This window comes from Folsomia candida, unplaced genomic scaffold (genome assembly GCF_002217175.1).
Source record: "Folsomia candida strain VU population unplaced genomic scaffold, ASM221717v1 Fcan01_Sc017, whole genome shotgun sequence".
NCBI lineage: Eukaryota > Metazoa > Arthropoda > Collembola > Entomobryomorpha > Isotomidae > Folsomia > Folsomia candida.
The window spans coordinates 894,266-917,447 of NW_019091209.1; the positions used below are offsets into that span (position 1 = coordinate 894,266).

A 23,182-nucleotide genomic window follows, 5' to 3' on the forward strand; every position below is an offset into this window, starting at 1 on the left:
GCAACATCCACAGATTGCGAGGTGTCCAAGAATACCGCGTGGTCCACGCAATTTGCCTGTTTTGCAATAATTTTGCAAAATCACGCTCTTCATGAGCGGACCAGGCGTCACTTTGGATCCGCCAGCCTCGTGCCTCGTCTCATTCCTTTCGCACCGCTCGGCGTGTTCAGTCGCGTCAAGTGCAGCGTGGTCCGGCCTCGTGCTCTCGAGGATTGAGGACGATTTATTAATCCCCCCTCCCCAGAGGATGACCTCCTACTACGACGAAGTAGAGATTGAAGACTTTGAGTGGGACGAGGACTCGGAAACCTATTTCTACCCGTGCCCGTGCGGTGATCGTTTCCTGATTACGAAGGTGAGTAGATTTTTGAGTTATTGCGTCATTATTTTATGAAGGGCGAACGAAGGACAAAAGATAAGATAAGGTGTTGTCGAAGGGATGAGTGGATGGGAGGGGGAAGGTGTCAGTTCATGGGGGGAGAGGGGGAATTAGTGGGTAATTGAAAATAATGGAAAAATAGGCAGATTTGTGATTTGATATTTGATAAGGGAGGAAAACGTGCTGGGAAATAAGGGCCCCTTCATTTTTACTACGCCATATGATCCTTAATGTAGAACAAGTCCCATTTTTCATTCATTTTCTCACTCCACGCACGTCCTTTAATCTCTTTTTGAGGGTGAGTAAGTACCCTATTCACACGCATCCGACCTTAAGGGTTCATCCACCTCCACCACCACCACTCATCCCTTCAGTATCCCTTCACCTTCCTCGTCAATGATTATACTTTCATCAAACCGGCTGTTTACACTCTGAGAGCACTGATGATATTTTTGATTATGAGACAATAAAAAAGCATAAAAATTAGTACTCTTCATCATTTTTCAACCATCAACTAATCCTTGAACCCTTGACCTCTTGACCCTTTTAGGAGGAGTTAATCAATGGCGAAGATGTCGCAACGTGCCCGAGCTGCTCCCTCCTCCTCAAAGTCATTTACGACCCAGAGCAATTTGCCGCAGAGGAGGAGGAGTGCGGACGTATTAACTCCGCTTGTGCCACCTCTCTACCCCGCTGCGCCGAGGCCCAGCCCTCTTAATCGGAACGCTGTCGATAAGGTCAATTCTTACAAAAAATTCTGTCAACATGTCGGCAACAATTACGGCGTCCATGTCCCCCGACCAAGGAACACGTACGCCTTCAACGTCCACCGCTACACGGACCGGTACAACAACATGTTCGCCACGAATCCTGACTTCGTCCCGAGAATTGGAATTGATCGATTACCCGAAGAACTGGCTAATCCGACAAAGTGTATCCGGAGGGGGGCGAAAGTTAGGCCGAAGATTGTCAAAAAGTCGCTGGACGATTTACCGGACGAGGACGATGACGAAAATCAGAAAGAGGAGGACGGCGAACCACCATCGCCAAAGAAGGCGCGTCCAGCTGCGGAACAGAATCCGATGAATGAGGGGATTGACGAGGTATTAAATTAATTAAATATATAAATTTTTAAATTTTGATCTTGTTAATTAATGAATGATATCATAATTAATATCGTTTCTTCTCTCAATAGGAAGAGATGGACGATGGCGATGAAGAACTGGACCTGGGGACTGACTACGCCGCCACGTATTTCGATAATGGCGAAGATTTCCTCGACGGCGATGATGACGGGGACGACGACGGACCAATTTATTGAATCTTTCGATCGAAAAGTCGCATATTTTTTATCTACTCGGTAATAATAATCGTTAGTTTGTAACCTAGAATTAGTTACATAATTTTTTTGATAATTACAAATCACTCCTACTTTTTTTTGATAATTACAAATCACTCCTACTCCTACTTTTTTTAATACAAAAAAGAAAGCTAGTTTGTAACCTAACGTAATATTTAAAATGCATTTATAATTACAAATCTTTACTCCTGCGTCTGTCTTCGTGTTTGTTTGTTACCTTATCTCTAGCCACCTTGTCCAGAATACTTAACTTAATACATTTAGTGCAAATATTTTTGACTTGCAGACTCTAGAAAATAGTTACATAGAATGATGATGTTAACTTATCTACTAGATAATATCTAGCCACCTTGTCCAGAATACTTCTTAACATTTAGTACAACTATTTTTGACTTGCAGACTCTAGAAAATAGTTGCACAGAATGATGAAAGGTTTACTATCAAATTTTTGTCTTCGGATGATAATTGAAAAAAGAGAATAAAAGATTGAAATTCAATCATTGAATTGGAAACTTTGAGATTTTGTTTAATTACTGACTTATTAAGGGGTGAAAACCCCGTTATGGAAATGTCTTGTCTGTCTGTCCGTATCCACGATAACTTTAGAACGGATTCGAATTTCGACATCCGGTTTTCGCCAACGTGTTTCTAATTTTTGGGGACGGGATGAGTTCGAAGATGGGCGTTGTAGGTCGTAAGGTCACGGCGCCACGGGGATGACGCCAACGGTCAAACGTGTCGAATTTTTCGTTTCCACCGTTTTAGACGTATTTTTGGATGGGGATTTCAGAAATCGCCATGATTTCGACGTGCGATGACCGTGTGACCGTGTATGCGACGCCAAAGTCGAAAATTGTCGAATTTTTTGTTGCCACCGTCTTAGACGTATTTTTTGGCGGGGATTTCAGAAATCACCATCATTTCGACGTGCGACGACTCCATGACCGTGTGGGAGGTGTCGAATGTCGAAAAATGACTTTTGTCATGTGGGGTGTCTATTGAAAGGTATTGTCGTGTACGTTCGAACTACGCGGGTGGGGTGTCAAAGCAGGGCAAAATGAGACGTGGGGTAATGTGAGACAATGACGGGAAAGTGCAGAAAGACGTTGTGGGTGTGCCACAAAGACAATTCTGTGTGTTTTCACCCCTTTGCTACATTTCGTTTGCAACGGTTTATTTATTATAAATTGGCATTTAATTTGCATACATTAATTTCTTTACAACATTACACATTTTCACGTAAAAAAGTCACTCTATATGCTTCAACATCATCTCTCCGATGACGAACGAGTGAGCGAAAAGTGGATCTCATACTCAGCAGATGCAAGATGATAGCTTGGCTAAACTGACATCAAGTTTAATTAATTTCTAAATCTCCAAATTAATCTAAATAATTAAATTCGACCCCCCAGATTCGATCGGTCACTTGTCATCATCATTCAATCATGTTTGACATTCTCAACGTAAGTTTTTCGCTTTTAAATAAAATTTAGATTTTTTCTACTTCATTTATTAATTTATTTCAGATTTTTATACGTATTTTATTTTTGTAAATAGGAAGATTTCACAACGTACGAGGCTTACGAGCCATTCTTGAAAAAGTCGGTCAGCAAGGGGAAGGAGGTTCCGGGGGGGAGTGTCCTCCAAGTGCAGCACGTCGTCAACATTTCCGTCGCCAAGCAGGACGGACCCGTGCAACAGTATGACCCCGACCGACAAATCCTTAAGGTCACCTTGACCGATGGGGAAAGCACGGTTTATGCCCTTGTCGCGGAACAAGTCCCTAAGCTCGGGTGTGTTCTTTTATGCTTATCTTAATAATTTGTAAATCGTCTTATCTTGTTCCTGTTTTTTAACAGAATCAATACTCTACCCGGCACGAAAATCAAGATTGTCAACACTGTACCAACATTTGGACAAATTATAATGTTGACACGAGCCAATTCCTTAATTTTGGGGGGAAATGTGCCAAAATTGGTAGAAAAATGGAATTTTCAACGAGCCATGGACGTCAAGAAGGAATGGGGCGCGGTGGGGAAGGGGGAAGGGAATGATGGACCCCCTTTGTGGCGACCGTGTGGACAGAAATCTGTCTCCGTGGATGTCACAATGCTCAGGAAGATGAAGGTATTATTATTAACAATTTACATGTACTTTAAAAGTTCAAAGTTTACATAAAATGACGAAATGTGTAATTAATTTCTTTAGGCGATGGACATTGTTAACGAGAAGAAGGAAGTTGCCGGTGCAAAGGAAGGAAATCAAACCCAGTTTGATCAACAACGACAAGAAACCATTTCCGAACTCATGGATAAAAGTGCGAGGCAAAAGTGGCAAAAACCTAATAAGCATGTAATGCAGTAATCTTAGTTCTGTAGTATCTCTATATTTTTAATAATGGAAGCCTCCCAGCGCGTATGCATTCCCATTTTGAGCAAATTGGTGTCAATCCATTACAAATTTAGTTAGTATGAAATTTGGAAAAGACACGATATTCCAATGGGCACGTTTGACAGAGATATTTGCATCCGAAGAGGAGAAATCGTGCAGTAAATTTGGAATGTGTAAAATTTGTCGATTTTACTGTGCGTTTTCTCCTCTTCTGATGCAAACATCTCGGCCAAACGTGCCCATTGGGAAGTCGTGTTTTTCTCAAATTTCAGACTAATTAAACTTGTGATCGATTAACGATAATTTGCCCAAAATCGGATCACATACGCTCGGAGACCCGCATCATACCTGAATAACTCTCTAATGCCCGTTATTTTTCATAGCTCGTCACCAAAGAAGCCCAAGACATCATGGACGAAGGATTCACCCAAGAAGAAGCAACCAATGCTTTAGACAAGTTCAAGAATCCTCAAAAAGCTCTCCGATACTTAAAAGTAATCAATCCTCTATCAAACAAATTACATACCTATTTTCCCTTCTCATTTATCTATTTCTCTTTCAGGCCAACCGTGGCGAGTATCCCCCCGCGAGAACGGCTCCCCCAGAAGAACGAAGAGACAAGCGGCGAAAAGGCAAAGGTGGTGGCGACGATGAAGACGACGACGCTCCAATCCCCAAAGAATTCCAACGCCCCACCAGCAATATTTCCCTCTTTGGCTTCATCGCCGGCACCATGAACATTCAAGGAGGCGGAGACGCCGCTGCAGCCGCCGCCGAACCAGTTGATGACTACGACAACAATTATGGTCGTGGTCGTGGCCGTGGGAGAGGAAGAGGTGGTCGTGGCCGTGGTGGTGATGATTATCGAAGCTCCCGAGGTGACCGTCGCGGCGGCGGCAGCAGCGATTATCGAGGTGGTCGTGGAGGAAGGAGTGACAGCCAAAGACCCGCTTTTTCAAGTTATGACAATTCCCCCGCGCTCGGTGCCACTTCCTCCTCCTCTGACACTTATAGTAATCGACAAAGTTATGAATCTTCCAGCGCCCCCCGTGGTGGTGGTTATCCAAGTGGTAGCAGCAGCAGTAGCAATTCTACTTCAAGAGGAGGAGGAACATCACGAGGAGGAAACAGCGCCCGAGGTGGCGGATACTCGTCGTCAGATCGTGGCGGCGGTGGTAGATCCGGTTCATCCTACAACAATACTCGAGGAGATTACAGTGGTCAAGATCGATATTCTTCAGATTCTCAACAATTCTCATCATCTTCCTCTTCTTCCTATCGTGGTGGTGAACAACAACGCCAACAAATGCCGAGTCAAGATGCTCGAAACTACCCATCAGCCCCACCACGATTTCAGAAGAACGACTTCCCACCCGCCAGTACCGATTATAATTCGTCCTCCTACTCGGAGTCTAGTAGTGACAGACACCAATCGTCGTCACGTGGTCGTGGGGGTGGTGGTGGGGGACAATGGGGGTCCACTTCCCACAACGAGTATAGAAACTCTTCTTCCTCCTCCAACGACTGGAACCCGTCCTCGTCTATTGGCCCGATGGTATTTACGAGGGGAGGAGGACGGGGTCGAGGAGGTCAAAGTTCACGAGGGTATTATTGAGTCCTTACAAACAAATCCATTCATACTTTATATCATGGAAGAAATATCACAAATAAATAACAGTTATTCTAAACTAGTAAATACGAAACTTTGTAGTCTCACAATTTCTTTTAAGTGCAAACTTCTCATCAAATTCACTTAAATTTCATGGGTACATTACATACATTTCTCACCAATTTATGGCGTATTTCAGAAATGTATTTTCAAGGCTTCTTGGGCATTGATAAATTCTACTTATGTACAAATGAAATGTAAATAAATCCTGATAAGACTCTTTAAGCGCTATGTTCCTTTATGCAGAATTTGTCATTTTTTACGTCTTCAGAACAACATCCCAACACGACTCGCGGCCGTCCACTTGATGAATGTGGGTGTCATCGGACGTTTATTGTTGTCCTTTACCTTGCGATATATGAAGGCAAAGGTTCGCAGCAGGGTGACAAATTTATGACTGATTTACATATTTATGTGACATCAATCAGAGGTCGACGTCGACCAATTTTGTGGCGGCGGCGCCGATTTAGGCGATTTTTAGGCGGCGGCGGGGGCGCATAAAATGCATCGGCGGCGTTGAGCTCTGACATCGCTTCCATTAAGATAACAATTCACCCAAATTTTTGCACAGATATTCGTCCACGCGGATTTTGCCTCGCTGCACGAGCACGTTCCAGCTTCCGTGCTGCCCGTCTCCCTCGGAGGTCATCTCAGTGAGGAGGACGCTTATGAAAATGATTTCGTGCCCAGGATTCGTAGTCAACAAAGGTTTTACACACAAATTAGCGAGACATTCTTAATTTTTTAGGGGTAAATACTTATGCCACTGGGTAATTAATTAATTTAAGTTGTGATGATGATATTAAAGGATGATTTTTGATAGATAATTATGTATGACATTTAATAAAAAAGGGTCCTATTTAACTGATCATACATAATTTAATACTTTTTTAAATTATAATTACACTTTTTTTCAGAATATATCCTCTCATCGTAGTAAATAAAATAAAAAAGTGTTTTTAAAAAAATAAAATCCTAATTTTATAAGCGTCCCTAAGAATGGAAGTCTCCCACCTCTCATATTTTGATAACAATCAAAAATTTAATTAGTATGAAATTTCCAAAAGACACGATCTCCCAATGGTATATAGGAAAATGAAAAATTATAAAAAATCCAGGCAAAATTGGATATTTGGTGGATTTTTTAATACGACTAGTTTAGCGTAGGTAGGAGCACTTTTTAAATGGGTATGGTTTGCCTTGGATAGTAACCCTCCTTTGATTTTCCTACACTTACCAAGTCCCCAAAGATATCTAAAGGCATGAAAATCTGACTTGTAAATATCCTAGTATGTTCTCATCTCCTGAGTATCGCGAGGCAAATTGAGACAAATGTGCATGAACATCACAATGTGACATTCTCTTCTCCAGTGGCCAGTCCACGAGGCAGACTGAGACAGGGTGCATGAAAAATTGCCTGTACTTTCTACATTCTTCGCTCTCTGTTCTCACATCTCGCAGTCATCTTCTCACCTTGCCTCACGGATACGGATATGGTGATGTCGTCCGTGGTGGTAACGTTGCTCTAGTCGTGGGAGGAATAGTTGTTGTCGTCGTCGTCGTCGTCGTCGTCGTCGTCGTCGTCGTCGTAGTAGTGGTGGTGGTGGGGGACAATGGGGGTCCTCCTCCTCCCACAACCAGTACAGAAACTCTTCCTCCAACGACCCGTCTATTGGCCCGATGGTATTTACGAGGGGGGGAGGAGGTAGTGGAGGACGGGGCCGAGGAGGAGGTCAAAGTTCACGAGGGTATTATTGAGTCCTTACAAACAAATCCATTAGTATTTTATATCATGGAAGAAACATCAAAAGTAATTTATTTGAAATAAATAACAGTTATTCAAAGTTTGGTCGTGTTACAATTTTTTATGCACAGCTTCTCATCAAATTCACTTTAGAAACTTTGGATTGCATAAGAATAACGAAATTTCATATGTACACAGCTTGCTCACTAATTTCATAATTTCATGCTAGGTTTTCAAAATCTTACAAGCTCTTGAGTATTACATTTTTCGGTAATCCGTTAACGTATGTGTGATCTTCCATGAATTTTGAACATGTGTATCTGCAATACATTATCCCTGCATGATTTACCTGTCATGCACAAATTGACCTTTCTTCTCGTCACGACGAACTATTTCGTCGTCATTGTTCCAGCCTTGCATTTGTGTCGGCGCATGGAAAAATGGGGGCGAGACGCGGGCAGAGTTTTACAAAAAACGGAAATGACTTTACTCCATATAAATCGTCATGGTCAGAAAGATAACTTAATCATTCAACTATGCTATTTTTATCAGTCGGATAAGAATATTTACCTTATCATAAACGGTGAAATCAGGAAATAATACAACTATGTAAAACACGTGGTCAATTAATTGGTTTGGCAGGAAGATGACGAGCTTCTGAGGGATGAGCCTTTTTTAAATGCGTCCCAAGATTGCATTTCTGCGTGAACGTCTTCCCGCAGTGGGGGCAGGGGTGGCGGATTTTGGCATGGACCCCCTTCACATGTGTCACCATGTCACTCTTCCTCCCGAACTTCTTGCCGCAGTCGGGACACGTGAAGTCCTTCAGTTTCCAGTGAATCGTCTTCTTGTGTCTTGTCAGACCTTGTTTTTGAGTGAACGCTTTGTCGCATTCGTCGCAAATAAAGGGTTTTGGGTTGGAAGTGTGATGAAGCTTGTGCAAGTTTAAGTCACCATTACGACCGAACAGCGCCCCACATTGGTCGCAGCGGAAGGGTTTCTCCTTCGTGTGGGAGACCAGGTGCTTATGATAAGTGGCGTTATCGGGGAGTTTCTTCTGACAAAATAGGCACACTCGACCCGAACCCTGCTTCACGAGGGCGACCTTCTCGGCTTCGGAGAGGTGGACGAAACGATGCCTGGTCAGGACTTGCTTGGAGGAGAACGTTTTTCGACAAACGTTACATCTCCCGCCCAACTTTTCCTTGGTGTGGGCGACAAGATGACGATTGAGATGGGATACAAATTCGAATGGTTTGGTGCAGAAGTAGCAGCCGTATCGCCATCCCTGCCGCACCTCCGCGCGCTCCTGGCGACTCATGTGCACGAAAAGATGGTCGGTAAAGCCTTGATGAATGAAGAATACTTTATCGCAGTGGGGGCACTTCGCGTGGAAAAGTGAAGACCGTTCCAGCTCTTCGGAGTTGAGGTGGGTGTGGGCGTGGAGGCGAGCACTGGTTCTGTTGACGAATGGGCGCAGGCATATTTTGCATAGGAAGACTTTCTCCACCACGTGACGACCAGGCTTCACGCCATTTCTGGTCACTGAGGCTGATTTCTTGGCTTTTAACGACCTGCTGATTGCTGAAGGGGACTGCATGTGGTTATCGTCACGTGCTGTTGGCCGTGATTGGACGGACTGAGGAGGAAATCGTCCCTTCTCTTGAAAACGGTCCCCTTTCTCCGTTGTGGGGATGAGCGCTTTCTGTCCTCCGAGCAACGTCCGGTGTGTATCGGTGACCTCCATCCCGTCCAACGGCAACGCGTCGTTCTGCTCGGACCTTCCCCCGCTTGAATCCATCGACCCCTTTCTCTGTGCAGAAAGAATATTATTACATTAGCATTCGTAGTTAAACAATAATTTGGTATGAACATTTAGAATGGAATCTTACCAACGGCTCGTTCTCAAAAGTTTGGCGTAACTTGTGTGTTCGGGATGAAGTCGGTTCTCGAGTAAAAAAATCTTTCCCTAGTCCAATCCTACTTTTCAGACTGCTCCACAATTTCCAATAGTAGTCCAGCTTCCCTTACTTTGTGTCGTTCTGTTCTTTTTTCTCAATGTAAACTTTGTGGAAATTTAGAAATGTTTAAAACTGGTGAAATTTCTTTAGGATAAAGTGAACACTTGTTTGACGAGGAGCTTATTTGTCTTTGTCGCCCTCGGAAAGCTTCCCTTATCTGTGTATCCCACCAAACGTTAAGTCTCTGACTGAATCTTGTACGTAGTTCGTCCCAATAAAATGCAGAACAAATAATTTCTGTGTGGAGAATTAACCAAGAAAATCTAGACAGGGATGATGATGCTCATTCATAAATTATTCCATGCAAATTGCGAGAGCGATTACCGGTAAATTACACACCATCATTTACACACAATCACTTACACACCATTACTTACACACAATTATTTACACACCTAATCAGTTACACACAATTACTTACTCACCATCATTTACACACCGAGCCACTTAAGTACGTTCATATTGAAGGGGGATTCAGCTATGCTTAGGATTGGTCGAAGGAAAATGATTCCTTGTAATAATTGAATAATCATATGCATACAAAAAAGTCATATCCCATGATGAAGCTATTATTTAACACAATGCTTGAGTAATTGACAAATTTCTGCCCTACTTTAATTTTTGAATTGCTAACTGGAACTAGTGCTTCTAGATATAAGGGTGTTATCTCACTGTCTTCTGATAACGTTAGAACGCATTGACTAGTTTGAAAGAAATTCTGTACAAATACGTTTTTGGGCAACGCTTTGACCGATGTAGAAGATACATGTTTGATTTTTAAACAATTAGACAGTGGGGCTCATTTAAGTGGTAAGCAGAAGCTTTGGTGACAAATTGAAATTGAAACTCGGATTTCTTGCAAATGCGGTAAGCTTTCAGATAAATTATATGAGGTCAAATAATTGATGGGCTACCTAAGATGGTAATTTTTATCGGTGGTGGTGGTGGTCAGCGATTTCTTAACTTTAAGGTAATGATGTTTCATATGTTAGGCACATTTTCTTTAAATATATCAAAAAACTAAAAATTGGTAAAAATTTGCAATGGCTATATAGCTATGAAGTAATTTTCTCCGATTTTGACCGGATTAATTTTAAGTGGCTCGGTGTGTAAATGAGGGTGAGTAAGTAATTGTGTGTAACTGATTAGGTGTGTATATGATCAGGTGTGTAAATAATTGTGTGTAAATAATGGTGTGTAAGTGATTCTGTGTAAATGATGGTGTGTAAAATGACGGACACCGCGAGAGCTTGTCCAAGAGAGAGAAATCTGCTTGGGAGAAATCTGCGTGCCTCCACAATCTCTCAAATTTGGGTATGAAATGAATCAGAATTCCTCTCCTCTTCTGCCAGTGCTAAATTTTTAGATTTTCATTCGTATGAAAATTATGCAACAAATGAACCTCGCTTATCCCAATGCTATCTTTCGTCTGGGTTAGAATTTTGACGAACTTTCATTGAAACGGAACACGAAGGAAAGTTCAATAAGAGGAATTCTGCATACGATTTCTTAATTGTTCTCACAAAATGTGACGCGTGCGTGCAGTGGCCGCGGAAGCTTGAGGGGACAACGTCCTCACGGTTATGGATAATATTTAACTGATCATAATTTAATACTACTTTTGACCATAATTAATACTTTTTCTCCGAATACTATCTCTCACCATAATAAAGTGCTTCCTTGTGTATAATAATTACTCAATTTTACCATAAGTAAAAATACACTTTAAAATCGTTCTAAAATATGAAACTTTAAAAAACTTTACAAACTTTTCGATTTTTAGTCAATTACAAATTTCTTGGAAGTTCTTTCTGGTCTACCACGTTTGCATTTCTCTTCAATACATTTTAAGTAACGTTTCATGTATCAACTTTTTCTATCGCTTGCTTCCCACAGTGGATAGGTGTGAATGATTTTAGTAATTGGACAATTTGCAGGGGTAGTTATTCTTCGCAGATAACTTGTCCGTAGATTGTCCAAATTAATATTCGAATATTTTCAAATTCCATCTTTAAAAAATATAGTTTACGCAATATTTGTATAATCCTCGATCTGGCATGAATTCGAAAATTTTTAAATTCGAAAAGCATTTTAATATGCAAATATATTTGCATTAAAACATATGCGTGTCCGCACTAACCCCTCCACTGGCCCCACTTACCCCATTTGGTGAGGTAATGTGCACATTTGTTTTATTTATGTTAAATAATTGATAAATATTACTTCCAATTATATTTTAAAACTTTTTTTGATCATAAACTAAAGCGAAATAGTTAGTTGATAATGCATGATGTTCAAAATAAGTATTTTTGACTCAGGACCATTTTTTGTTTCACTGAAGAACGCAGATTCGGAAAAAAAGTGGCCAGACTAACCCGCACTGACCCTACTATGCTTAACAAAGATATATTTTTACTCAATACTTGTATAATCCTGGCTCTGGCATAACAAAGTGAAGAGTATTCGCCAATAACTTGGTTATGGTAGACGGAGGATTTATTATGAATAAGTCAGTATTCTAGTTATGGTCAAATTAGATTCCATTATGATGAAAGAAAGTATTTGGGAAAAAAGTATTAATTATGGTCGGAAGTAGTATTAAATTATGATCAGTTAAATAGGACCCCACGGTTATTCGATGTCCCCTTATCCTCCCTCTGTTTGTGTATCGTAATATGCATGCAAAATCTGTCTCGTTTATTCATTTGGACAGATTTATTCTCATCCTCCTCGTGAAATATGGTTTGATGTGTATTCGAAAGGAACTAATTTGCCTGATTTTCTCAAATAAACCGGAACTTTCCAACTGTACGAAAATCAGGCTGGAATTTTGGGAGCTTTATCTTTATGATGGAATGCTCACGATAAGAAAATGCACGACCATTAATTAATTATTGGGGTCTGCGATATCATAATAATATGTAAAATTGAGACTTTCTGCAGAAGTATTGAGACACCATCGTCCTTATTGATATGCAACCCGCAAAATGAGACGACCTGCGCGATTTAAGTGTGATGCACAAAGTGACCTCTCTTCTCGTCACCGTGAAATATGTCACTGTTCCAGCTTTGCATTTGTGTCGGCACATGGAAAAATGGGGGCGAGACACGAGCAGAGTTTTATATCAAACAGAATAACTTTACTTTATACAAAATCGTCATGGTCAAAAAGATAACTTAATCATTCAACCATGCTATTGTTATCAGTCGGATAAGAATAATTAACTTATCATAAACGGTGAAATCAGGAAAGAATACAAATAAATGTAAAACACGTGGTCAGTTAATTGATTTGGCAGGAAGAGGACGAGGTTCTGAGGAATGATGAGCCTTCTTTAAATGCGTCCCAAGATTGCATTTCGTCGTGTAAGTCTTCCTGCAGTGGGGGCAGGGGTGCCGGATTTTGGCATGAACACCGCTCACGTGTGTCACCATGTCCCCCTTCCTCCCGAACTTCTTGGCGCACTCGAGACACGCGAACTCCTTCATCTTCCGATGAACCGTATTTTTGTGGATTACAAGGGATTTTTCTGTAGTCAAGGCTTGGTCGCATTCGGTGCACTTGAATCGCCGCGCATCCGCGCTGTGAATGCGCTTGTGTATGGTTAAGTTATGGTTCAAACTGAACTGTTTTCCGCATTGGTCGCAGCGAAATGGTTTCTCCGTCGTGTGGGAGACTAGGTGCTTATGATAAGCACGGTTATCGGAGAATTTCTTTTGGCAAAATAAGCACACGCGACTCGGCCCCTGCTTCACGAGGGCGACCTTCTCGTCTTCGGAGAGATGGGCGAAACGATGGCTGACCAAGCTTTGTTTGGAGCAGAACGTTTTTCCACAAGTGTGACACCTTCCGCCCAACTTTTCCTTCGTGTGGGTCACAAGATGACAAGTGAGAAGAGATGGAATTTTGTACCGTTTGCTGCAGAAGTAGCAGACATGTCGCCAGCCCTGCCGGACCTCCGCGCGCTCCTCGCGACCCATGTGGACGACGAGGTGACCGGTCAAATGTGCTTTCTGTGTGAACTTCTTTTTGCAAAGGGGGCAGGCGTGGTTCTTCCGACCTTCGTGCGCAGCCACGTGGTCGGTGAAGTGATGACGACGGAAGAACACTTTTTGGCAGTGGGGGCATTTCTCGCGGAAAAGTGGGGTCTTCTCCAGCTCGTCGGAGTTGAGGTGGGTGCGTGGAGGGAAGCACTTGTTGGGTTTGCGAAGGGACGAAGGCATATTTTGCATGGGAAAATTTTCTTGACTTTTGTTGACGACGACTTGCTGTTGGACGGCACGTGGTTATCGGCACGTGGAGTTGGCTCACGTGGTTGGACGGAGTGGGGAGGAAGTCGTCCCTTCCCTTGAAAATTTTCCGTTGTGGGGACGGTCGCTTTCTGTCGTCCGAGCAATTTCCGGTGAGTATCGATGAGCTCCATCCTGTCCAAATGTAATCTGCTCGGAAGCTCCCCCGTTAGTTATCTTGTTCCGTACACACAATATCATTAGGTTAGCACCAGAAGTTGAACAATAGGTTTGGTATACAAATTAAGAATGGAATCTTACCAACGATTCCTTCTTCAAAGTTGGGCGTCACGTGTTCGGGATGCAGTCGGTTCTCGAGTAAAAAAATATTTCCCTAGTCGAACCCTGCTTTTCAGGCTGCTCCACAATTTCCAATCGTAGTCCAGCTATCTTTACTTCGCGTCGTTCTGTTTTTTCTTCTCAATGTAAACTCTGTCGAAATTCGGAAATGTGCAAAACTGGTGAAATTTCTGATGAAGAAAACAAGGGAGCTGGTTGGTCGGCTTATCTGCGTATTCCACCAAAAGTCTAGTCTCTGATTGAGTCTTGTACGCAGTCAGCCCCACCACCAAAAGCCAATAAAATGCAGAATAATTTCTGGGTGAAAAATTCAGCAAGAAAATCTAGACGATGATGCTCATTCTTTAATAATTGAATGCACATTGAGCCGATTGTCCAGCTTTGGAAGAAATCTGAGTGCCTCCACCAGTGGCCGCAGAAGCGTGGGGACAGAGGGACAATGTCCCCACGGTTGTTCGATGTCCGCATCATCAGTGCTCATCTTATGCAAACCCCTCCCTCCCCTATCCTACAATATCCTACAATATATGTCCCCACGGCTTCCGCGGCCCCTGGTCTCCACAATCTCTCTAATTTTGTTATCAATCAGAATTCCTTTTCCCCGTTCTTCTGCTATCTTTTCGCCTTCAGATTCATATCAGGATTGTGTGAAATTGAACCTATGCACGAAGGAAAGCTCAAGAAAGGGTGCATACGAGTGAGTCTGGATTTCTTAATTTTTCCCATAAAATGTGACCCATGCATATTTTATTTAATCGAAATGGGCACATTGATCAGTCATTTAATTCTTTATGCAAACTAAACTGACCACTCATGGACGAAATATGGGTGCAAAATCTCGCAAATTTGGGATATTTATTGCCATCCTTATGCATAATTCTTGATTTCTTATGTACGTATGTCAATATTTCTGGAAAAAATATGCATGCAAAATCTGTCTCGTTTACATATTTGTTCTCATCCTCCGGCTGAAGCATGGTTTTATTTCCACGTGACAACAACAACTTCTGATTTTCTCATCTAACCCGGATGTTTCTACCAGTTTGAAAATTATGATGGAATTTTAAAGTTTAATATCTTGGATGTTTTTTATAATATGTTAACTGAGACTTGCTGTACAATTATTGAGACGCGATCGTCCATTTGGATGTATGCAACCTAAGCTATGCACGATTTAAATTGCACAAAGTGACCTTACTTCTCGTCATGATGAAACATGTCGTCGTCACTGGTCCAGCCTTGCATCTGTGTCGGCGCATGGAAAAATGGGAGCAAGAAACAAGCAGAGTTTTACATAAAATTACTTTACTACTTATAAATTGTCATGGTCAAAACGGTAACAAAAATCTGGTCATATTTCCAACTTAAATAATTCAATTATGCCATTTTTATCAGCCGAACAAGAATAATTATCATGTCATAAATATGGGAAACATTACATGTCGTAGTTTCACGAGGGGTCATTTTGACCTTTACTCTGAGGAATGAACCTTCTTCAAATGCGTCCCAAGATGGCCTTTATGCGTGAACGTCTTCCCGCAGAGGGGGGAGGGGAGCCGGATTTTGGCATGAACACTCCTCAAATGCCGCACCATGTCGCTCTTCATGCCGAACTTCTTGGCGCACTCGGGACACGCAAAGTCCCTCAGCTTCCGGTGAACCGTCTTCGTGTGGCTGGTCAGATTGTGTTTACTAGTAAACGCTTTCTCACAGTCGTCGCAATTGAACCGTTTTGGGTTCGAAGAGTGCAGGCGCTTGTGCAACTTCAAGCTATAATTATGAACGAACAGATTTCCGCACTGGTCGCAGAGAAAGGGTTTCTCCTTCGTGTGGGAGACCAGGTGGGCATGATAAGCCCGGTTGTTGGGGAATTTCTTGTGGCAGAATAAGCACTCTCGACTCATTCCCTGCTTCACGAGGGCGACCTTCTCGTCCTCGCTGAGATGAGTGAAGCGATGACTGGTCAGGCCGTCTTTGGAGGAGAACGTTTTTCGACACACGTGACACCTCCCGCCCACTTTTTCCTTCGTTTGGGTCGCAAGATGACGACTGAGGTGGGATTGACTTTTAAATCGCTTGGTGCAGAAGTAGCATCCGTGTCGCCAGCCCTGCCGCACCTCCGCGCGCTCCTCGCGGCTCATGTGGACGAAGAGATGATGAGTAAAGTCACGACGAATAAAGAATGTTCTTGCGCAGTAGGGACACTTCCCATGGAAAATTGTAGACCGCTCCAGCTCTTCGGAGTTGAGGTGGGTGCGGGCGTGGAGGTAAACACTGGATCTGTTGGTGAAGGGACGAAGGCATATTTTGCATGGAAATATTTTCCCCGCGACGCGACGACCAGGCTCCACGCCCATTCTGCCAATTTGGGCTGATTTCTTGGCTTTTAATGACCTGCTGTTGGATGAAGGGGACTGCACGTGGTTATCGTCACGTGGTGTTGGCTCACGTGGTTGGTCGGAGTGAGGAGGAAGTCGTCCATTTTCTTGAAAATGGTCCCCTTTTTCCATTGTATGGACGAGCGCTTTCTGTCTTCCGTGCAACTTCCGGTTGACCTCCATCCCGTCCAATGGTAACGTCTCGTTCTGCTCAGAACTTATTCCCCCGTTAGAATCCATCGACCCCTTTCTCTGTACCGAATATTATTACGTTAGCATTCGGAGTTGAACAATATGTAGATTCGGTATGAAACTTTAGAATGGAATCTTACCAACGACGCCTTCTTGAAAGTTGGGCGTAACGTGTTCGGGATGCAGTCGTTTCTGGGGTAAAAAATTCTTCCCTAGTCCAATCCTACTGATCCACAATTTCCAGTCGCAGTCCACACTCTTAGCAAAACGGTATTGAATCAATTTGAATCATCACCACCCGGGGAGCCCACATGACTTAACCAAATTGTGATAATATTTACCCCACAATGTGTTAAATCCTCACTATCCAGTGTTACGTTTACACTTTGTGGGGAAGATTTATCACAATGTGGGGTAAATATTATCACAATTTGGTTAAGTCATGTGGGCTCCCCGGGTGGTGATGATTCAAATTGATTCAATACCGTTTTGCTAAGAGTGCAGCTTCCCTTACTTTGCGTGGTTTTGCTCTGTTTTCTCAATGTAAACTTGGTGGAAATTTGGAAATGTTTGAAACTGGTGAAGTTTCTTTAGGAGAAAGTGAGCACTTATTTGACTAGGAGCATGTTATTCTCCGTCTGCCAGCACCTGAGAGAAAGCTTGGCTTATCTGCCTATCCCAAGAAAAGTGAAGTCTCTGACTGAATCTTGTACATAGTCAGCCCCAAGGCCAATAAAATGCAGAATAATCACTGTGTGGAGAATTCAGCAAGAAAATGTACAGTGATGATGATGCTCAGTCATAAATTATTCAATGAAAATTGAGACGATTGTCATCGACCACTGACGAAATATGCGTGAGTCCATAATCTCTAAAATTTGGGTATGAATCAGAATTCCGTTCCTCCGTTCTTATCCCAGTGCTATCTTTCGCCTGGGTTAGAATTTTGAAGCACTTTCATTGAAACGGAGCACGAAAGAAAGCTCAAGAAGAAGAGGAATTCTGCATACGATTTCTTAATTTTTCTCACAATGCGATGCATGCATGCAGTGGCCGCGGAAGCTTGAGGGGACAATGTCCCCACAGTTATTCGATGTCCCCTTATCCGCCCTCTGTTTGTGTATCGTACGTGAAGAAATATGCAAAAATCTGTCTCTTTTATTTATCTGGCTGGATTTGTTACCATCGTCCTCGTGAAATATGGTTTGATTTCTATTCGAAAGGAACTAGATAGATATCCCTGGTTTTCTCAAATGAAACGGAACTTTACAACTGTACGAAAATTAGGCTGGAAATAAAGAGTTTTATTTTTCTTAATCTCACGACGAGAAATTGGACTACCATTCATCAGTTATTGAGGTCTGCGTGTCATAATAATATGCAAATTGAGACTTCCTCCAGAATTATTAGTTCACCTTCGTCCGTTTCGATAAGCAACCCGCAATATGAGATGACCTGCACGATTTAAGTGTGATACAAAATTGACCATTCTTCTCGTCACGATGAAATATGTCGTCGTCACTGGTCCAGCTTTGCATTTGTGTCGTCGCATGGAAAAATGGGAGCGAGACGTGAGCAGAGTTTTACACAAAATAGAATGGCTTTACTCCATAAAAACCGTCAAGAAGTGAACAAAACTGTGTCATGTTTACAAATTGCTACTTTGTAACCAGTCAGTCGTACGAGAATAATTGTCTCGTCACAAATGCTGACATCGGAACATATAAGAATACATAAAGCGTGGGAACCACGTGGTCATTTGATGAGATCGGAATGAAGGCGACCTTCTGAGGGATGAACCCTCTCGACATGTCTGCAAACGTATTGTTTGCTCGAGAACGTCCCCCCACAGTGGGGACAGGGGTGCCTTCTTTTGCCATGAACACCCTTCATATGTTTCACCATGTTGCTCTTCTCGCCAAACATCTTGCCGCATTGGGGGCACGCGAAGTCTTTCCGCTTCCGGTGAACCGTCTTCTTGTGACTGGTCAGATGATATTTTCGACCGAAAGCCTGGTCACACTCGTCGCATTTGAAGGCTTTTGGGTTCGAAGTGTGAATGCGCTTGTGCAATTTTAATGCACCGTTACGACCGAACAGTACCCCGCACTGGTGACAGCGGAAAGGTTTCTCCTTCGTGTGGGAGACCAGGTGAGCATGATAAGTGTGGTTATCAGGGAGTTGCTTCTGACACTCTCGACCCGTCCCCTGCTTCACGAGGGCGACCTTCTCGTTTTCGCTGAGATGACGGAAGCGATGACTGGTCAGGCCGTCTTTGGAGGAGAACGTTTTTCGACATGTGTGACACCTTCCGCCCACTTTTTCCTTCGTGTGGGCCACCACATGACGACTGAGATGGGATGGACTTTGGAATGGTTTGCTGCAGAAGTAGCAGACGTGTCGCCAGCCCTGCCGCACCTCCGCGCGCTCCTCGCGACTCAGGTGAACGAAGAGATGCGAGGTCAAATGTGCTTTCTGGGTGAACTTCTGCTTGCAAACGGGGCAGGCGTGGTTCTTCCGCCCTTCGTGCGCGTTGACGTGGTCGGTAAATTGGTGCCGTTTGAAGAAGTCTTTTTGGCAGTGGGGGCACTTCGCATGGAAAATTGTAGACCGCTTCAGCTCGTCGGAGTTGAGGTGGGTGTGGGCGTGGAGGGCAGCATTGGTCCTGTTGGTGAAGGGGCACTTGCATATTTTGCATGGAAAGATTTTCTTCACCACGTGACGACCAGGCTTCACACCATTTCTGTCAACTGAGGCTGATTTCTTGGCTTTTAATGACCTGTTGTTAGCTGAAGACGAGGGCACGTGGTTATCGTCACGTGCTGTGGGCTGTGGAAGTTGGACGGAGTGAGGAGGAAAACTTTCCACTTTCTCCACTGTGGGGTTTCTGTCGTCTGAGCAATTTCTGTTGGGTGTGGTTGGCCTCCATCCCGTTCAACGTCTCGTTCTGCTCGGAAGTCTCTTTGCCAGCAACCCTCAAACCCCTTTGCTACAATAAATATTTAATATTATTATTTGGTCAGCATCACGAGTTTAATGACAGATATTATCAAACTTAAGAATGAATCTTACCAACGGCTCGTTCTCTAAATTTTGGCGTGAAGCGTGTGTGTGCGGGATGCAGTGGGTTCCAGAGTAAAAAAATCTTCGAATTCTGCTTTTCAGGCTTTTCCACAATTTCCAATCGCAGTCCAAGACGTCGAGCCTCCCTTACTTTGCGTCGTTCTGCTCTTGTTTGTCAATGTAAACTCGGTAGAAATTTGGAAATGATTAAAAATAGTGAAATTCCTGGAGGCAGTGAGCTCTTATTTGCCAGCGAGCTTGTTGGTCTAAGAAATCCCTTCGCTTATCTGCACATCCCACCAACAGCCAAGTCTCTCGTATGGTGAGATCGACCAAAAAGCAAGCAAAATGCAGAATAATTTCTTCTCGTGAATGAATTCTTAACCAAATTTGAGAGATTGTGGAGGCACGCAGATTTCTTCCAGAGCTGGACAACAATCGTCTCAATTTGCATTGAATATCTAATTAATGATTACGTAATGAGCATCACCCACCACTGTCGGTCTTGCTTTTTTGGCACGATTTTCTTGCTTAATCCTCCACAAAGAAAGCATTCTGCATTATGTTGCTTTTTTGGTAGCTTTGACTTGGCTGACAGAGACCAACAAGCTCCCCGTCAAACAAGAGGTTACTTCTTAATTCCTCCAGAAATTTGACCAGTTTTGCACATTTTCATCGAGTTCACATCGAGAAAAAGATCTGAAACTTAAAAAAGCTGAATGTCTCTTGAAAATTGTGGAGGAGCCTGAAACGCAGGGAAAGTTCGAAGAGGATAAACTTTTTTTACTCCAAAAAGAATTGCATTCCGAACACGAGCAACTTTTAAGAAAAAGCCGTTGGTAAGATTGCATTCTAAATTTTCATACAAAATCTGTAATTCTACTCGGAATGCGGACGTAATAAAATTGTCTATGTCGATATAGATTTGCTAGCGGGAGAATTTCCGAGCAGAACGAGACCTTGCTTGCGATTGAACGGCATGGAGGTCAACAAGCTGGACCGGAAGTTGATCGGAGGACAGATAGCGCTCGTCCCCACACTGGATAAAATCGACAAAGGGGACCGTTTTCAACGGAAGGGAAGACTTCCGACTACCTCCGTCCAACCAGCACGTGACGATAACCACGTGCGCGCAAGTAACGACAGGTTGTCAAAAACCAAGAAAGTCTTCCGGTGCAGAACATGCCTTCGTCCCTTCGCCAACCCAGAGAGCTCCCGCCTCCACGCCCTCACCCACTTCAACCGCCACGAGCTGGAGCAGTCCTCCCTTTTCCAGGAGAAATGTCCCCACTGCGAAAAAGCATTCTTCCAACGTCACCACTTTACCGACCACGTGGCTGCGCACGAAGGCCGGAAGAACCACGCCTGCCCTGTGTGCAAACAGAAGTTCACCCACAAAACAAGTTTGACCCCGCATCTCTTCGTCCACCTGAGCCGGGAGGAGAGCGCGAAGGTGCGGCAGGGCTGGCGACATGTTTGCTACTTCTGCGGCAAACGATTCCAAAGTCAATCCCATCTCAGTTGTCATCTTGTCGTCCACACCAAGGAAAAGTTGGGAGGAAGGTGTCACGTATGTAGGAAAAGCTTCTCCTCCAATCAAGGCCTTACCAATCATCGGTTCCTCCATCTCAGCGAAGACGAGAAGGTCGCCCTCGTGAAGCAGGGAACGAGTCGAGTGTGCTTATTCTGTCAGAAGATATTCCCCGATAACCACACTTATCATGCCCACCTGGTGACCCACACGGAGGAGAAGCCTTTCACCTGCGACCAGTGTGGGGCGCTATTCCCTCGTAATAATAGCTTAAAAGTGCACGCGCGTACTCACAGCGCGGATCCGCGACCATTCAAGTGCTCCGAGTGTGAACAAGCTTTCCCACAAAAAGCACATGTGACCATTCACAAGAGAACGGTTCACCGGAATTTGAAGGACTTCGGGTGCCCCGAGTGCGGCAAAAAGTTCGGCAAGAAGAGTCACATGGTGGAGCACGTGGAAAATGTTCATCTCAAGAGAAGGCACCCTTGCCCCCACTGCGGGGTGACGTTCCCGAGCAAGTCCATTGCTGGCCGGCATGTCAGGAGGGTTCATCCCCAAGAGTAATGCCCCCGTCAAACAACGCATAACTGAGCGTCAGTTACTAACGACATGTTTTCCAAACATTATATTTTATATAATACATTTATGTTTTTATATTTTTCTTATTTCACTAGTTATGACGAGATATTCTGATAAAAATGGTAGCATTGAATTGTTAAGGTGTAAACATGATTTTTGTTACCGTTTTGACCATGGCGATTTTTTGTAGTAAAATCATTCTCTGCTCTGTAAAACTCTGCTCACGTCTCGCCCCCATTTTTCCACGCGCCGATATAAATGCAAGGCTGGACACGTGACGACGACATATTTCATCGTGACGAGAAGAAGGGTCACTTGGCGCATCACATGTAAATCGTACATGCTCATGTTAATGTTGCAGTTTCCGGTCACTTTGCATAAAACGTACAAAATAGAAAATTTTTTAAGTTCTTTATTACCGTTTTTTTGCAAATCTATGCACAGATATGTAACCTCTCATTAATTTCGGGCATTTTCGGGTTTCTGTAATAGAACACAATTTGGAAAAACTTTTCTTTTAACATGGTTTCTTAGTTGAGAAATTAAAAACTTTCTAAACTATGCCGTATACTTATTACGCACCAAATCGCTCAAAATTAATGGGAGATTACATATTACATACCTATATGCAAGCAGAGCAAATTTAGATTTGCAAAAAAGGTCGTTAATAAAGAACTTGCAACATTTTGCCCCGTTTTCTATTTTGGATTAGACTTTTGGAAAATTCGGTGTGCAAACTGGTTAAAACCGGTTTTGGATTTTGGACATTGTTTAAAACCACGGCAAAACCCTGCAAAACAGAAGTTAAAGGCGTGGCCAAGTTTCATGTTCCTTTAAATTAAATATGCATTCGTCCTTTAGCATGAAAAAAAATCAAAATTAATCGGAGATTACATAACATACCTGATTTTAGGAAATATTCAATAAAGAAGAACTTGCAATATATAACAGAACTTGCCCATTTTCTATTTTTGGACACTTTTGGACATTTGCGATGTCCAAAATTATGTGCCCAAAACTGGTTAAAATTCGTTTAGAACGGCTGTTTTGGACCGTGTTTAAGACCCTGCACGTAAGAAGTTAAATGATTGATGAAGCTGTACACATTTCCCATAAATTAAATATGTACTCGTCCTTTAGCATGAAAACAATTAAGAAATCCAGACTCAATTCTACATAGAATTCCATTTGCTCAGCTTTCGCTCAAATTCCATTTCGATAAAAACCCCACATGATTCTAATTCAAGAGTGCAATGGCAAAAATATGTCAGGAGGATAAGAG

At 43.0% G+C, this 23,182-nt stretch overlaps 8 protein-coding genes across 9 annotated transcripts; 4 read left to right on the forward strand and 4 right to left on the reverse strand.

Annotated features, from left to right (window-relative positions):
• Window positions 1-76: 76 nt before the first annotated feature.
• On the forward strand, window positions 77-1,226 carry LOC110857055 (DPH3 homolog). Its single transcript, XM_022105668.2, has 2 exons — window positions 77-355; window positions 930-1,226. The coding sequence occupies exons 1-2, from the start codon at window positions 92-94 to the stop codon at window positions 1,095-1,097; spliced, it is 432 nt and encodes a 143-aa protein (XP_021961360.2). The 5' UTR covers window positions 77-91; the 3' UTR covers window positions 1,098-1,226.
• On the forward strand, window positions 960-2,251 carry LOC110857057 (DNA-directed RNA polymerase III subunit RPC7-like). Its single transcript, XM_022105671.2, has 2 exons — window positions 960-1,482; window positions 1,575-2,251. The coding sequence occupies exons 1-2, from the start codon at window positions 1,234-1,236 to the stop codon at window positions 1,698-1,700; spliced, it is 375 nt and encodes a 124-aa protein (XP_021961363.1). The 5' UTR covers window positions 960-1,233; the 3' UTR covers window positions 1,701-2,251.
• Window positions 2,252-2,998: 747 nt separating this feature from the next.
• LOC110857044 (keratin, type I cytoskeletal 9) lies at window positions 2,999-5,833 on the forward strand. Its single transcript, XM_022105655.2, has 6 exons — window positions 2,999-3,202; window positions 3,297-3,532; window positions 3,599-3,866; window positions 3,948-4,091; window positions 4,514-4,624; window positions 4,693-5,833. The coding sequence occupies exons 1-6, from the start codon at window positions 3,185-3,187 to the stop codon at window positions 5,743-5,745; spliced, it is 1,830 nt and encodes a 609-aa protein (XP_021961347.1). The 5' UTR covers window positions 2,999-3,184; the 3' UTR covers window positions 5,746-5,833.
• An 825-nt stretch (window positions 5,834-6,658) lies between these two features.
• LOC110857047 (zinc finger protein 726) lies at window positions 6,659-9,843 on the reverse strand. 2 transcript variants are annotated; one of them, XR_004836450.1, is made up of 3 exons: window positions 9,436-9,843; window positions 8,114-9,356; window positions 6,659-7,560 (listed from the first exon to the last, which is right to left on the reverse strand). XR_004836450.1 is itself a non-coding variant. In XM_022105660.2 (2 exons), exon 2 carries the CDS (start codon window positions 9,342-9,344, stop codon window positions 8,166-8,168), a length of 1,179 nt encoding a protein of 392 aa, XP_021961352.1. In that variant the 5' UTR covers window positions 9,345-9,356; window positions 9,436-9,843; the 3' UTR covers window positions 7,588-8,165. The 2 variants fall into 2 exon arrangements, 1 of the variants encoding a protein (XP_021961352.1); XM_022105660.2 differs by lacking the exon at window positions 6,659-7,560 and having other exon boundaries at window positions 7,588-9,356.
• Window positions 9,844-12,771: 2,928 nt separating this feature from the next.
• Window positions 12,772-14,025, reverse strand: LOC118437882 (oocyte zinc finger protein XlCOF19-like). Its single transcript, XM_035857357.1, has one exon. It carries the CDS (start codon window positions 13,795-13,797, stop codon window positions 12,844-12,846), a length of 954 nt encoding a protein of 317 aa, XP_035713250.1. The 5' UTR covers window positions 13,798-14,025; the 3' UTR covers window positions 12,772-12,843.
• Window positions 14,026-15,442: 1,417 nt separating this feature from the next.
• Window positions 15,443-19,658, reverse strand: LOC118437916 (zinc finger protein OZF-like; the record flags this gene model as incomplete). The annotated part of the gene is made up of 3 exons (XM_035857467.1): window positions 15,443-16,784; window positions 16,865-16,982; window positions 17,210-19,658. A coding segment is annotated over one exon (1,179 nt), but the record flags the coding sequence as incomplete, so codon positions are not given.
• Window positions 15,627-16,772, reverse strand: LOC110856931 (zinc finger protein 33B). Its single transcript, XM_022105517.2, has one exon. The coding sequence runs from the start codon at window positions 16,770-16,772 to the stop codon at window positions 15,627-15,629; it is 1,146 nt and encodes a 381-aa protein (XP_021961209.2).
• A 656-nt stretch (window positions 19,659-20,314) lies between the features above and the next one.
• On the forward strand, window positions 20,315-22,115 carry LOC110857049 (zinc finger protein 239). The gene is made up of 2 exons (XM_022105662.2): window positions 20,315-20,626; window positions 20,711-22,115. The coding sequence occupies exon 2, from the start codon at window positions 20,767-20,769 to the stop codon at window positions 21,883-21,885; it is 1,119 nt and encodes a 372-aa protein (XP_021961354.1). The 5' UTR covers window positions 20,315-20,626; window positions 20,711-20,766; the 3' UTR covers window positions 21,886-22,115.
• The last annotated feature ends 1,067 nt before the right edge of the window (window positions 22,116-23,182 follow it).